Consider the following 17298-nt stretch of genomic DNA (forward strand, 5'->3'; position numbering starts at 1 on the left):
CTATAGATGGCTTAAAAATCTGATGTTATTAAGGGTGCTAAAGAGTTATCCACAGGAAATACCATAAATCAAAATACACTGGAGCACAAGATGATTAAAATAAAGACAGCTAATTCAAAGCTCATCCACTGAAGTGGAAAGCTGAACAGAACTTTACATCCAGGGTTGACTACACCCTTTTTTAATTATTTGCAGATGTAGAGAGGGAGCACTAATCTAGGAAGATGACTAATCCAAGTCATGATGCATTAGCGCTTTCAAAATCATATTATTTAAAGTTAACCTTGAAAGAGGAAAAAGTTAATATATACTGTGCTACTGCAATTCCCCTTCAAACAAGTACTAGGAACAGAATGACTTTTAACCAGTTTTACTTTCCTCTAATTCTGTTTGTTATCCTTTCTATTACAAATTGTTTGCATTTCCCCACCTAACAAAACACAATGCAATCCATCTCCCAACAAAGAAACGACGTTTTCCTCAGGCTCATCCTAACAGCAGCTGGTATCACTTCACAAACATTTTCCTTATTCTAAAAACTAGATCCCAAAAGCTACAATCTTTTCTTGAAAAAGCAGAATGTGTTATGCTGGAAATCTATGCGTGAGTCTAAATTCAAATCAGCCTGTGTCTTTGGTTAAAGCCATTAACAGCACAATACCCAGAGTCAACAGGTCACTTAAGGCAAACTATACCAAATGATGGAAATATGGAATTAAAAACACCACACACTGGAAATACCAAGCAGGTCAGGTAACCTCTTCAGAGAGAGCGCTAACATTTCAGGCTGATGGTTTTTCACATTCTGGAATGTAGATCCAGCTCTTACTAAAGGTTATTGATTGAAAGTATTACTTGTTTCTCTATCCATAGATGCTATCTCTACTGAGAAATGTCTTGTTAGCCAATATAAATTTCTGCTTGGCACTTGTTCCATTTTCTTTTATCTGCAGGGGTCCTTAGCAGTTAATACTGAAAAATAGTCTTAAAGTCTCCAACCACTAAAGACAGAAAAATGACTATAAAACTACTTAGTTTTACAACTTAAAATTTGGAGCTGTATCATGCCCTTGAGTCTAGGCCCAGAGGGCACTGACTAGGAATACAGGTACGTCCCCTTAGAACAGAGATGGGGAGGAATTTGTTTAGCCAGAGAGTGGTGAATCTGTGAAATGCATTGCTATAGACAGCTGTGAAGGCCAAGTCATTGGGCATAGTTAAAGCAGAGGTTGATAGGTCCTTGATTAGTACTAGTGTCAAAGGCAGGAGAATGGTATTGTGAGGGATAATAAATCATCCATGATGGAATGGAGTAGCAGACTCGATAGGACAAATGGCTTAATGCTGCTCCTATGTCTTATGGTCACATGACAAAATATTGGCCTATTGATCGCTGAGTTATACATCATGAAACAGATTCTTTAAAAACCTGATCCTTTCTATTTTTGCAAAGCAAGTATCTGTAAAGGCAAGCTGATAGCACCATTATAGTAGCTGATTAACATCAATTAATGACACAGCAAATCTCTGTATTAGTAAGGAAGCAATAAGAGGATATAAATTATAACAACACTGGGCTGGGAAAATACAATGTTGATATTTGAAAGGTAAATTATATTTGAAAAATCTATAGCTTGTTTTCCTAACTACAGCAGAATTGTGCAGAATTATCTGCAGCTTAATGTGAAAAAGACTAAGGAGCTGGTGGTAGACCTGATGAGGGCTAAGTCACCGGTGCCCTCCGGGGGGTCAGTGTGGACATGGTGGAGGATTACCAATACCTGGGGATACGAATTGACAATAAACTGGACTGGTCAAAGAACACTGAGGCTGTCTACTAGAAGGGTCAGAGCTGTCTCTATTTCCTGAGGAGACTGAGGTCCTTTAACATCTGTCGGACGATGCTGAGCATGTTCTATGAGTCTGTGGTGGTCAGTGCTATCACGTTTGCTGTTGTGTGCTGGGGCAGCAGGCTGAGGGGAGCAGACACCAACAGAATCAACAAACTCATTCGTAAGGCCAGTGATGTTGTGGGGATGGAACTGGACTCTTTGACGATGGTGTCTGAAAAGAGGATGCTGTCCAAGTTGCATGCCATCTTGGACAATGTCTCCCATCCACTACATAATGGACTGATTGGGCACAGGAGTACATTCAGCCAGAGACTCATTCCACTGAGATGCAACACAGAGCGTCATAGGAAGTCATTCCTGCCCGTGGCCATCAAACTTTACAACTCCTCCCTTGGAGGGTCAGACACCCTGAGCCAACAGGCTGGTCCTGGACTTATTTCCTGGCAAATTTACATATTACTATTTAATTATTTATGGTTTTATTACTATTTAATTATTTATGGTGCAACTAACGAAAACCTCGGGATCAATAAAGTATGAATATGACTATGAATAAAGGAGAGGGAATAAGTGGATGTTGCGTATTAGGGAAGGCCTTCAAATGGTGTCTACAAGAATTATTAGGCAAAATTACAGCCCATAACATTGATGATCTCTCTCTTCGATGAGCTGCGAACCATGGCTGACAAGCCCCATCTGGCTGAAGCGACTGGTTTTAAGGCACCAGAACCCTGCCTTTGCCCCTTGTCAGTAGAAACAGTTCCACTGGGCTTAGTAGCTAAGCCACATGTCAAGACCAGGAGCTGGACTTGGTTATAAGAGGCTTTTTAACTTGCACGCCATTGGAAGCATTTAATAGGTAGTGGGAACTTACCCCCACTACCATCCCCAGCTATAACAACCTTTATAAGCAAGGATTATATTTCTCCCGGCTGCACTCAGTCTCAAAATAGAGTTCAGCCATTCTGGACAGAACAAGACAGAAATTTCCTTCACCAGTAGGTTTGAGATCTCTGGGATTCCCTGCCCAAGAGGACAGACAGACAATGCTCAAATCCGGGATCAACAGATTTTTTAAAGAAATGAAGACTTGTGGGGTTAATGTAAGAAGGTGGCACTGAGGTAAGAGATCAGCTTTCATCTTATTGTGTGGTGCAGTTGGTATGAGGGGCTGTATGGCCAAATCCAGCTTCTTCTAATGTTTTGTCAACAGGACCAGGTGAACACCAGCTTTAATGGGTTGTAAGGACAGAGCAATCTACAGCAAAAAGAGTGAATCAGAGTTGAAAATTCAAAATAAGAGGTAACAGAATAAGATTAGATTAAGAAAGAGTAAAAAGAAAAGAAAGGCCATTTTAAAATGGTGAAACCTCCAAAAACAATTTACTCCCTACAGGATATTGTAACATTATATTTTGATTGTAGAACTTCAAAATCAAATGGTATGTGGAGTCATGAATTAAGCTGGTAATAGTGACTGTAACATGATTCATTATTTTACCTTTCCCTTGGCTCTCCTGCAAAGTGGGGCAGAGGTTTCTTCCTTTGATGTAAATTAACAGTTTCGAATGACTTTGCTGATTCCTACAACAACTCAAATTTAGCAACTTTAGAGGAGAACGGACAGGTTCATAATATGGTGGCCATTTCTTTAGTTCTTACAAACCTAGCAGCAAATCATCCAGTAATCTGTGGTGAAACAGGACTCAGGTATATGTGTCAAAGGGCTTCCTCCTACGTCAGAAGGAAATTTGAGAACTCTCTTCCTTGCCACAAACTGCTGGCACCTGATGTATGTTAGAAATGGCACTGTTTAAATATGAAACAGATATCCCTGTAAAATGTCATTCAGTGTAATAAGGTTAAGATTGCCATAAAAAATGTGAGAGAAGTTCAACTTACTGTTATTTGTTTCACAAAGATAAAGTGAGGAATACGCTCTTAGATCTTGAACCTTGATTCGTTCTAAAGCAACTAAATTGGCGCTCGTGGCTTCAATATGCTCGGGGGCCCTGATTGAAATAAGCATTGGCTCCTTAAAATAAAAGAAGGGGACACTCATCCCAGCTTCATCTCCAAATAGTGGCATTGAAAGATCGCCAAGGAGGTTTTCAATCTTTTGTTTATCTGGTTACCTTTATTAGATACAATGAATGAGGAATACAGTACCAATTTCCCACCACTATCTGTAAGGAGTTTGTACGTTCTCTCCATGACCTTGTGGGTTTTCTCTGAGTGCTCCTGTTTCCTCCCACAATCCACAGACGTAGTAATTGGAAGGTTCATTGGTCATTGTAAATTGTCACATCCTCTCAGAGGACCACAGCCTTATTGTGGCTTGCAGTGCCTCAATGACCCAGACAGCTTTGGCTCTTGGTAGGGTCACCCCTGCCAAACCAGTCAAAGGGTAGAGGCCAGACTAAGAGTGGTCCCCCACTCATCCAGGTTCGGAAGTTCTGCTCAGGGCTAACAACTCTGACTGGTAAGACAAAATTTCTATGGAAACAGCAATGAAGATTCCTTCTACATCTGAGTGTGATGGTATTCCTTAGTCTCCACCCGGACCTTACATGACTGACAGTAGTGAAAACCGAGAGACAGGAGTGAAGCCCTCAGCACTGCCAGAGATGGAGGACCTTTACTGCTGCCCTAAATGCCAGCAGCATAACAGGCAGTAAGTAAGTAAGTAATTTGTCCCATGATTAGTCAAGGGTTAAATTGTGGCGTGCTGGGCGGCACAGCTCGAAGGGCAGGAAGGGGTTACTTTGAGCAGCAGGATACACTTTAAAACTACACCAAAAGTCAGCAAAGTGGTCAGTAGCACTTTATACTAAATCTCACCCAGCTGTTAATTTAAAGGAAACACCAGGAACTGATGTTTTATTTTGTCCTAAAGTAAACATTAGGTCAGAATGTTCCTAAAAATAAAATATTGCAATAATTTTCATGAATATGGTTACTATTCCAATGTTTGAAAGACATTCACACAGGTATGTGGATTGAGAAAGCTTAGAGGATATGTGCCAAACATAGGTAAATGGGACTAGCTCGGATGGACATCTTGGTCAGCATGGAGGAGTTGGGCCGAAGGGCCTGTTTCCCTGCTGTATCACTCTATAACTTCAACTCTATTAGGAAAGAGTAGGGTGAGGTTTACAGCTTCAATATCACCCACTATCAGTGAATACTTGTTTGATCTCCCACAAGTCACATGTTACAATTATGCCCTGATGAAGAATCTTGGCCTGAAGCACTGTTTATTCCTTTCCACAGGTGCTGCCTGACCTGTTGAGCTTCTCCAGCATTTTGTGTGTGTTACATGTTACAATTACTTCATGAAAGGTGACCTGAATTACTGACAAAGTACTTGAAACTGGTTTTCTGGTTAAATACCGACAGAACTATGTTGTTTATTAAACACATGATGCAGCTGAAGTATCTACAATAGATGCAACACACACAAAATGCTGGAGGAACTCAGCAGGTCAGGCAGCATCTATGGAAATTAATAAACAGTCGATGTTTCTGGCCGAGACCCTTCATCGGTCATTTTGCATGCGTTGCTTTGGATTTCCAGCATCTTCAAATTTCTTGTGTTTACAACAGGTGAATTATGTGAACACCTAAATAAGTCCATCTAAACAGCAAAATATCAGAGCCGGAATTCTCACTGACTGTGAGCAGGGATCAGATAGATACAGGCTTTCTTTGGAGCAGAAGAGGCAGTGAGAGGCAAGATTTAATAGAAAAAACATCCTTAGGTGTGTTGGTTGTTAACACATTTCACTGTACACTTTGATGTACATGTGATAAATACATCTGACTTCCGTTTTAGTTGTCAGAGCCAGAGATGTGGTGAGTAGAAAAGATGTTTTTTTGTTAACAGAGATGACAAAAACTAAGAGATAATAAATTTATGGTAATAAGCGGAAGATATTATTCATTGAGGGGATTTGGAACTCAATATCTGACAGAGTCGTGGAGGCAGAAATACCCATCAATTTTTTTTCTTTAAATCTGCACCACCACCTGAGGTCCAATGACCTTATAAAGCTGCAAGCTGAGAAATGGAAAATGGGATTAATCTAACCAGTTCTTTTATAGCAGAAATTAGGACAAGGGGCCAAATGGCTTACATCTGCACTGTGAATTCCTCCTCACTAAGAGTAGACATCTGAGCTGACTGACCTTTATCTGTGCTGTGAAATTCCACAGAAACACTATTTCAGTTTCCGACAAAACAGACTGAATGAACAAGATTTGCTGTAGAGTTTTCTGAAACCCCACAATAAAAAAAAACACAGCACAAAAACTTAGACCGTGTAGCAAAATTTGATGGCAGCTTCAGACATTTCCCAACAAAGTGCTTATTATTGTTTGATAAGAGCTGGCCGTGACTATTCTTTCTTTGCCCTCCTTCAGTAATACCACAAAATGCTCTGGAACAAGTCTGTACCATTGTATCTTCTCCATTACTCCCCCAGCACAAATTACTGAAATAGTTTGCTGAGGTTTCTTTCTTAGCAACACTGTTGTTAAGTCTGGTGAGTCATTAAAAAGGGATGGAGGGTATGGACCTCATGAAATTATATGGCTCACATACATAGCTTGATTGTATTTATGGTGCTTTTTGAAAGAAGAGTAAACACTGAAATCTGGGGCAATGGTGAAAAAGATTTCATTGTAAATGAAAATTCTTCTTTTAAAGTCATGCGGATGTACCGTTCAAATTTACTGCATTCAGTTTGCAATTCTGGAACTAGTTCATACAAAAATGTAATGATCACATGAGGGTGGCGAGGAGGCAGACACTTCTCATTGTGCTGAAACACCAAATCTGCTTTCATGACAGATAAATTTAAGGAAGGAGATTTGCGGCTTTGTTTTGACACATCTATCCCAGTATTTTATTAAAAATTCTCGATTCTCCACAGCATATGCTTAAATTGATATAAAAATTAGATATGCTTAATATTTACATAATATATATATATTTATATATACACAGTGCAGTGCAAAAATCTTAGGTACATATATACAGTGCCTAAGACTTTTGCACAGTACTGTATATTGGTTAAAATAGAAAGATGGTTGGAAAACAGTAATAAGAATACTTAGCTTCGTGTTAGCTCAGTTGTATTAAGTGTTATTTGGTAACAGGAAACACATACAGTATTGTGCAAACGTCTTGGGCACCCTAGCTACAGATATATATACATATACCCAAGACTTTTGCACATTATATATAGCTAGTCTGAAAATCTATTTATTTAATTTTTAGGATTTTACACTAGGGAGTAATGTTAAGTATTACAGAAAAGATGCAGTGATGTAGGCTTGTTCCAAAGCATTTATTGCCCATCTGAAACTGCCCTCTTAAGATGGTTGTGTGGCACCTTTCAAAATTGCTGCTACATTTCCGGACAGCAGCTCCAACAGTGTCAACTTACCTGGCTGACTTCCTCCAAAGTCAGAAAAAAATCTAGCAATTCATCTAGCCTTGATTTCTTTGTACAACAAGGTCATCTTGCCTATACATATCAAACGCAGACAAGTAAATAGAGCATCTTATAGATAACTATGGATTAATCCAAATTGTTTGGAAAATTATAGTTGATTCTAACCACCATTTTCTGATGCTACATTAATCTGTCATTTGATAATATGACAATGTCATCTGACATGAATTGTTTTCCTCTCCCATGACCTCTCCAAATATTTCCTTTACTATTTCAATGGCTGACTGCCGTCTAATAATTGTTTTGCTTTTGTAATTCTGTGCACTATTGACTATGATGAGATCACAATCTTTCGTTCTGTTGGTAGTGGAATTCTTGCTTTATTACCACTTGCTTGTCCAGTCATTCCATTAACATTACTTGCCCCTTTATATATCCAAATTGATCATTAAATGTGGAAAGTTTCAAAAATCGATTGGCACTAAGTGTAGATTTCACATTGCCATTGATACCTCTCTACTTTCAGTAAAAAACACATTGTCTTTATATTTTCTTAATTGTGTAGGATTAATCTTAACTTTTGTTTTATATTTACAAAGCTATACATTGCAGCTGAATTTGAAGGAGATTCTATAACATTACTCTGAAGTTTATGTTGTTGAGAAGCCTATAAAATTATCAAATTAACCATATCTGGTAGTTGTCATGTAGTTCACCCAGTACACAGTATATCAATGTATACCACACAGACAGCCACCTTTTCAAATCCCACCAGTTCATAACATCCACACATATTGTACCTGGTTGCCTAAAATAGCAAATCAAATAGCCTCTGTAAAGAAACAATATTTAAAGCTAAGCACTCAACAAATCACGCAAAATTAGAATCTACACTATGTACCTGTTTTCCCTGACAAGGAAATTTTCCTCCTTCTCTATTGTCACCATGAGGCAGAAGTAGATCTAGGAAATGACATGCAAAGACTAACACCTTCAGAGTCCATAGCTGTGAAATCTCAAATCCCTCCTGCTGCAAACACCTTCTTTACTGTCAGTGCATTAGAAAGCACATATTTCATCTACTTCTACTCCTTTGTTGGATAAATCCTGAATAATCCCACATTTTCAATCATTCTCTTGCTGGTTAACCTGTCATAATATCAGAGCTGGATGACAGCAAACAAAATATTTCTCCAGCACACCTGGCGTTTAGAGGATTGTGAGATTCATGGAAACTACAGAGTTGCTAGTACAGAATTGCAATGCTAGTTACTGATCACACATGGAACAGGATGGCCACCTTCAGACCTACAGATCTCTATTTCTCAGTTTAGATTAAATATGCCCCCAGGAAACCAGGATAAGGGTTATATAGCAAGTGATGGAACTGTGGGTTAGTAAGTCTGCAGATGATATGAAGGTTGGTGGTGTTCTGGATAATGTAGAAGGTTGTTGTAGATTACGATGAGACACTGGTAGGATGCAGAATTGGGCTGGAAGTGGCAGAAGGAGTTCAATCTGGAAAAGTGTGAAGTGATTCACTTTGGAAGGCTGAACTTAAAGGCAAAATACAGCTTAATGGCAGGATTCTTAACAATGGGGAGGAACAGAGGGATCTTGGGGTTCATGTCCATAGATCCCTCAAAGATACAGTGCAAGTTGATAGGGTGGTTAAGAATTCATATAGTGTGATGGCCTTCATTAGCCGGGAGATTGAGTTCAAGAACGCGAGGTAATGCTGCAGCTTTATAAAACTCTGATTATACCACACTTGGAATATTGTATTCAGTTCTAGTCATTTAATTATAGAAAGGATGTGGAAGCTTTAGAGAAGAAGCAGAGGAGGTTTACTGGGATGAAACCTGGATGAGAGAGCATGTCTTATGAGGATAGGTTAAGTGAGTTAAGGCTTTTCTGTTTCTAGATAAGAAGTGACTTGAGAGGTGTACAAGACGATAGGAGGCAGAGATAGAGTAGACAGCCAGAGACTTCTTCCCGGGGCAGAAAAGGCTAATACAAGGGGGCGTAGCTTTAAGGTGCTTGGACCAATGTATAGAGGGGATATCAGAGGTAGCTTTCTTTCACAGAGAGTGGTAGGTGCGTGGAACATGCTACCAGGGTTGGTGGTAGAGCCAGAATCAGGTTTATTAGCACCAGCATGTGCCATGAAATTTGTTAACTTAGCAACTGCAGTTCAATACAATACATAATATAGAAGAAAAAATAAGTAAATAAATCAATCAATAACTGTACATAAATATTGAATAGGTTAAAAATCATGCAAAAACAGAAATAATATATATTTAAAAAGTGAGGTCGTGTTTATGGGTTCAATGTCCATTTAGGAATCGGATGGCAGAGGGGAAGAAGCTGTTCCTGAATCACTGAGTGTGTGCCTTCAGGCTTCTGTACCTCCTATCCGATGGTAACAATGAGAAAAGGGCATGCCCTGGGTACTAGGGGTCCTATATAATGGATGCTGCCTTTCTGAGACACCGCTCCTTAAAGATACCCTGGGTACTTTGTAAACTAATACCAAGATGGAGCCGACTAGATTTACAACCCTCTACAACTTCTTTCGGTCCTGCGCAGTAGCACCCCCCCCCCCACCACCCCCGCAATACCAGACAGTGATGCAACTTGTCAGAATGCTCTCCATGGTACATCTATACAAGCTTTTGAGTGTTTTTGTTGACATACCAAATCACTTCAAATTCCTAATGAAATACAGACTCTCTTGCCTTCTTTACAGCTGCATCGATATTTTGGGACCAGGTTAGGTCCTCAGAGATCTTGACACCCAGGAACTTGAAACTGCTCACTCCCTCCACTTCTGATCCCTCTTTGAGAATTGGTATGTGATCCTTCATCTTACCCTTCCTGAAGTCCACAATCAGCTCTTTCATCTTACTGACATTGAGTGCAAGGTTGTTGCTGCCACACCACTCCACTAGTTGGAATATCTCGCTTCTGTACACCATCTCATCTCCATGTGTGATTCTACCAACAATGGTTGTATCATCAGCAAGTTTATAAATGGTATTTGAGCTATGTCTAGCCACTCAGTCATGGGTACAGGTGTCCCCCGCTTTTCCAACATTCGCTTTACCACACCTCGCTGTTACGAAAGACCTACATTAGTTACCTGTTTTCGCTAACAGGTGTTTTCACTGTTACGAAAAAAGGCAACGCGTGAAAAAAGGCAGCACACGCCCGCCATTCTTAAACACGTGCTTTATCTCGATTTATTTTGTGCATCCGTTAGCAAAATGAGTTCGAAGGTATCGGAAAAACCTAAAGAGCTCGTAAGGGTGTTATGCTTAGCGTAAAACCAGACAAATAATTAAGCGTTTTGATCATGGTGAACGAAGTAAGGACATTGTCCGCGCGTTGAACTTGCCTGCATCCACCATTTGCACTATTTATACACAGAGAGAAAGAATCTTGAAAGCTGCCAATGTTACTGTTGGTTCCCCTCGCAGCAAAGTGGTCTCTCTTAGTCGGCATCCAGTAATGGATAAAATGGAACGACTATTGCTTGAGTGGATTGATGGGTGTACAAAGCGTGGTATTCTGTTAAGTTATCTTATACTTAAGAAGAAATCAGTCAGTCTTTTTAATAAGCTGAAACAGAAAGCACTGGCCAATAGTGATGAAAGTGTTGCGAAAGTGGAATTTAAAGATAGTCATAGGTGGTTTGATCGGTTTCTGAGGCGAGGGCAGCTTCATAGCTTAATGTTTACCGGAGAGAGTGCTTCGGCTGGTAACTGAAGCTGCCGAAAAGTTCCCAGCAGAAGGTGGTTATTCGTATTAGCAAGTGTTCAACTGTGACGAAACTGCAACTTATTGGAAAAAATTGCCGAGTAAGACATTTATTTTGAAAGAAGAAAAGCAGGCTAAGGGACACAAGGCATTGAAGGACAGGTTTACCCTAATGCCTATTATTAACGCCACTGGTGATGCTGTCCTTAGGCCTCTACAAGTGTACCATTCAGAAAATCCGAGGGCACTTAATGGCGTTGATAAGAAAACACCTCCCATTGTGTTCCGTTCACATCCAAACAGTTGGAATACCCAAGTGCTTTTTTCTGAGTACATGAGCGGATACGTTAGTCCTTTTGTTCAAAAATACTGCAGAGAAAATAACCTCGATAATAGGTGTCTTGTGATTGTCGATAATTGTGCTGCTCATCCGCCTGCCATTACCGAGTATGGCGGTAACATTCGTGTTGCGTTCTTACTGCCGAATACGACATCGTTGCTGCAGCCGTGCGACCAAGGCCCAATAGCCACCATTAAGGCTTGCTATACGCAAAATGTGATGCGTTTTATTGTAAGTGCCATTGACAGAGAGGTCAACTCCGAAGCAACTTTGCGAGAGATCTGGAAAGACTACAATATAAAATTGGCAATTGCCAACACTGGAGATGCTCTCGATAGGCTAACAGTCTCGATGAGAAATGGCGTTTGGAGGAAACTATGTCCCGAAGCAGTGAACGATTTTAAAGGCTTCGAACCATTAACAATAAATACGGCAAGAGTGAGCTTGGCTAAGGAGGCTGGATTTGTGGAAGTTGACGAAGATGATGTTGAAGAGGTTTTGGCATCCCATGACCAAGAACTGACAGATGAAGAGCTGATGCAATTGCAAGAGGAAAGGATAACAATCGAAACCGAATGCAATAGCCAACGGCCCGAAAGTGAAATCGTCCAGGAACTGAACGTGAAGCAATTGCGTGAAATTTTCACTGCGATTGACAACGCTGCAATGATTGCAGAAAAGTATGACTTTAATTTTGAAAGGGTACGTCGGTTTAGAGCATATTTTCAGGATAGTTTGAGTGCTTACAAAGAACTGTATGATTAAAAAATGCACGAGGCTAAGCAGTCAAGCAAGCCTTCCACATCAGCCACAGCAGACAACGAACCTCGATCTTCGACATCGAGGCAGGCAGACATAGAAGAAGGTGACTGCCTGCCTGATGGAAACAGACGACAATGAGATGACACCCCAGTCTCCTCTACCTCCCACCACCCCAACCTCCGACAGCTCAGCCTAACACACCATCCCGATTCCCGTAAGTGAAACTACACTGTACATACATTATTTCTACTTTATATAGGCTGTGTATTTTTGTGTTATTTGGTATGATTTGTTATTTGGTATAATTTGGCAGCCTCATAGCTTAAGGGTTACTGGAGAGAGTGTTTCCGCTGACAGCGCTTGCGTGAGATTTTCGCTGCGCTAGACAGTGCTTCAATGATTGCAGAAAAGTAGTTCTACTTTATACAGGCTGTGTATTTATCGTATCATTCCTGCTTTTACTATATGTTCCTGTTCTTTTAGGTTTTATGTGTTATTTGGCATGATTTTGTAGGTTATTTTTTGGGTCTGGAAACGCTCAAAATTTTTTCCCATATTAATAAATGGTAATTTATTATTTACGACATTCTGGCTTACGAACCATTTCATAGAAACGCTCTATCTTTGGATGGCAGGGGAAAGCTGTACAGAGAGAGTACAGCAGTGGACTAAGCACACATCCCTAAGGTGCGTCAGTGTTGATCATCAGCGATGAGGACATGTTATCTCCAATCCGCACAGATTGTGGTCTTCCGGTTTGGAAGCTGAGGATCCAATTGCAGAGAGAGGTACAGAGGCCCAGGTCCTGTAACTTCTCAGTCAGGATTGTGGGAATGATGGTGTTACATGCTGAGCTATAGTTGATGAACAGCATCCTGACGTAAGTGTTTGTATCGTCCTGGTGGTCTAAGGCCTTGTGAAGAGCCATTAAGATTGCATCTGCCATTGACCTATTGTGGCGATAGGCAATTACAGTGGATCCAGGTTCTTGCTGAGGCAGGAGTTTAGTCTAGTCATGACCAACCTCTCAAAGCATTTCATCACCGTTGATATGAGTGCTACTGGGTGATAGTCATTAAGGCAGCTTACATTATACTTCTTAGGCACTGGTATGATTGGTGCCTTTTTGAAGCTAGTGGGAACTTCTTCCCTTAGCTGTGAGGTGTTGAAAATGTCCTTGAATACCCCTGTCAGTTGATTGGCACAGGTTTTCAGAGCCTTACCAGGTACTCTGTCGGGGCCTACCGCCTTGCAAGGGTTCATCCTCTTTAAAGACAGCCTAACATCAGCCTCCGAAACAGAGATCACAGTGTCACCAAGTGCAGCAGGGATCTTCAGCAGGAGGGACATTGAAATGGATGAAAGAAAAACAGAGGGCCCTATGGGAGGGTAGGCTTAGGTTGCTCTTGCAGTAGGTTAAAAGGTTGGCAAAATATCATGGGCCAAAGGGCCTCTACTGCGTTGTACTGCATTCTATCCAGCAATATGGAAGAGAAATCATACCCATAATGCATTGATGTCCTTCCAGGAGGACCATAACCTTGTCATAGTTTGGAGGCTCACGTGCCTCAATGACCCAGACAGCTATGTTGGCTGGAGTCAGGGCTTTATTGTTTGGCTCTTGGTAGGGTCACTTGTGCCAAACAGGTCAAAGGGTAGAGGACAGACTGAGAGTGGTCCACTAGTCCTCCAGGTTCAGGGGTTTGGCTCAGGGCTAACAACCCTGACTGGCAAAACACAATTGTTACGGAAACAGCAATGAAGAATCCTTCTACATCTCAGCACAACAGTGTTCCTGAGTCTCCACTCAGGACTTGCATGGCTGACAGTAGTGAAAACCAAGAGGAAGCCACTGACATGATGAAGGAATCCATGAACACCAGCAGAAATGGAGGACCTTCATTGCTGCCCTAAACACCAGCAGTGTAATGAGCATCAATGACTACTGCTTTTAATGTCTCAAGGAAATAACATTCCATTCTAATTATTACTTAAATTCACAGAGGCATTTTTACACATGACAAAAAAATCTTATGATGGTGCCATTCTAACTACATTTCTATAGAAGGCAAGCCCATTCAAAGTTAGTTTTTTCATTTTTTTTTAACCTCCACACTAATTCAATTTGCAAGAGAAAAAGAAGAAGTGTAAAACTGATTCCTTACCTGCTTGGTGTCATCACTTGCTATCCCGTGAGCTAGGTGGGCACTGAAAGTGCTCTTGCCAACCCCTCCTTTTCCAGACAAAACCAGGATTTTATGTTTAACAGATACCATTTTCTCCTTAATTTCCTGAATGGCTGGAGTGTTAAAACAAAGTTAAGGTTTTTCATAGTTAGTCAAGAATTATAACAATGACTTTGATAGCTCAAAAATACACTGTAAAATCTACCTGGATCTGGAGCTTTTGTGGCACCGGAAGCACATAACGCTTGATTAGGACAACCCTGGCAGGCAGAAGCTTTACCAGCATCTTCGCTGGCTGTCCCTGGACAATCTAAAATGAAACAGATGAGACGTTAATTTACATTGCCATTATGAGGAGTTAACACACTCTTCCTGTGAACACATGGCTTTCCTCTGCCAGGCCATACGTAAAGATAGTGGAGTAATGGGCTACTATAATTGCCTACTATAAATTGCCTTTTAGTTCAAAGTTCAAAGTAATTTTTCTATCGAAGAACATATATGTGACCAAAGAGTTAAAAAAAAATACACATGGACTAAGATGGTAACTGTCCTGTGCTATCACCAGTGGGATCATCAGTTGATCTGCCACCTGTCTTCAGGAGTTTTGGCCCGCTTATGATCAAGACTCCCTCAAGGTGGTGGGCCAGCAGTGCTAAAGCACCACCTCCCACTGGTGAGCTTAAAAACTTGGCATCTGGCTCTATCAGAGTTGTTGGTCACTTCCATCCAACAGATAATACCCTGAGATTCATTTTCCTGCAGGAATTCACAGTAGAACTAAGAAATACAATAGAATCAACAAAAAACTACACACTACCTACAGACTGACAAATAACCAATGAGCAAAAGACAAACTGCAAATACAAAAAAAAAATATTTTATTTATTGAGATACAGTGCGAAATAAGCCCTTCGAGCCATGCCTACCAGCAACCTCTGGTTTAATCCTAACCTAATCACAGGACAATTTTACAATGACCAGTTCACCTACCAACCGGTAGGTCTTTGGACTGTGAGTGGAAACCAGAGCACTTGGAGGAAACCCACATGGTCATGGGGAGAACAAACAAACTGCTTAAAAGCAGCAGTAGCAATTGAACCCAGGTTGACAGTATTGTAAAGTGTTGTGCTAACCAATATGCTACTGTGGCGGTAGTAAATAAATAATTAATACTGAGAACATGAGTTAGAGTCCTTGAAAGCAAGCTGAATTTGAGCTTAGAGAAGGTAAGTGGCAAAAATGTCCAGGAGAAGTTGGTAGGGTGTTAGAAATATATTGCATGGTTACAATGGGATAAGTCGAGGGAAAGTGGACTATTGGCTTTGCTCTACTTAACCTGGCAAGGATTTAATAAGCTGAATGAACCTTTCTGCATCATAGTGCATGAACATTGCTACAATATGCCACTGAGTGACATTCTGGACCACACTGCTGGAATCAGAATTCTAAACAGGTCAAAAATATGCATGGAAGAAGCTTTGATATGCCTTGTGCAAGATGCACATTACTAATTGTTTAAAATGCTATTCAGAATAAGTATCAGAATATTTCACATCATTTTTAGCACAGCATCGTAGGTTGAAGGGTCTATACTGTTCTTTGTGCAACTCATTGAAGAAGTTCAAAGATGGTTTTAGGTCAGTTATACTTGAGTCAAAAATTACCAAATGACCTGGAGTGACCCAGTGACTCAAATACATTCCTATATTTCTATGACAAATTCTTTTATCCTTATTTACAATTAACTATTTTAGTAAATTTGTCATGTTATAATCACATCTTCCAATTGGAATCGAATAGTAGTGGTATTGCACTGTCCTCTTCAGGGGCAGCATATGATTATAGAATAAGTACAATGGCAAATCTTATAACTACAAACAACAGGAATTCTGCAGATGCTGGAAATTCAAGCAACACACATAAAAGTTGCTGGTGAACGCAGCAGGCCAGGTAGCATCTCTTCGTCAGGACTAGATAGTCTTATAACTACAAGCAGTCTTTTAAATAATTTAGTTTGTGCACCCCTTTTCTCCAATTCATCTATCAGTCTTCATCAGTTTGTCCTCTGTCATCCCATTTTGCCCTCTCAATGGCCGTTAATCCCACCAAACTTCTTCAACCCACCTCTACCCCTTTCTCAACCCCATTCTCATCTCTCTGACTTCTTCATTCAATCCTGACTTGGCCATTTGTTCTAAACCCACCAGATTGCCCCTTCCCCCATGTGGACTAAGCTAGTCACATTGTCCACGTTCGACCCACATCCCTCTCAACCTTGCCGATCCACCTAACTGTCCAAATACCTTTTAAGTGCTGTCACTGCACCTGCTTCAACCACATCCCAGACAGCCTGACCCAGATATATACCATCCTCTGTTGAAAACGTTGCTCCTCAGGTTACTAACAAATCTTTCTCATCTCACCTTAAATCTCTGCTCTCTAGTTCTTGATTCCTGATTCAACCACCCTGGGAAAGAGACCTCTATCATTCACCTTATCAATGCTCCTCATGACTTTATACACCTCTGAAAATTCACCCCTCACTCTTAGACACTCCAAGGAATAAACATTTTACCTGCCCAACCTTTCTCTGTACGTATACAGCTAAACAAAACAATGTTCCTTGCGACCAAGGTGCAAAGCACAGTACATACATCACATTTAGTAGAGCACATGAAATGATATTAACATAATATCTTCATAATATATACCTTTACAATAATACCTTTTCCTCACTCTTTTCAGTTTAATGGTATTTTTCCTACAGCAGGGTTACCAAAACTAACGAAATATTCTAAACGTGGCCTTTTACAACAGTACCATTTGTGTAACTGCAACGTAACATCCCAGCTTCTACACTCAATGCTCTGACTGATGAAGGTCAGCGTGGCAAACACTTTCTTCACCAGGATGACTACCTGCGACTCCAGCTT

General features: G+C 40.6%; 1 protein-coding gene across 2 annotated transcripts in view; it reads right to left on the reverse strand.

Moving 5' to 3' along the window:
- Window positions 1-17298, reverse strand: part of nubp1 (nucleotide binding protein 1 (MinD homolog, E. coli)) — a 62738-nt gene that overhangs the window by 40380 nt on the left and 5060 nt on the right. For both annotated transcript variants that reach the window (XM_072268951.1, XM_072268950.1), the window contains 2 exons: window positions 14568-14672; window positions 14342-14475 (listed from right to left, as the gene is read on the reverse strand). In XM_072268951.1, the coding sequence (XP_072125052.1) occupies window positions 14342-14475; window positions 14568-14672 (239 nt within the window). The remainder of the gene's footprint in view (window positions 1-14341; window positions 14476-14567; window positions 14673-17298) is intronic.

Source organism: Mobula birostris, chromosome 9 (genome assembly GCF_030028105.1).
Source record: "Mobula birostris isolate sMobBir1 chromosome 9, sMobBir1.hap1, whole genome shotgun sequence".
Classification (NCBI taxonomy): Eukaryota; Metazoa; Chordata; class Chondrichthyes; order Myliobatiformes; family Myliobatidae; genus Mobula; species Mobula birostris.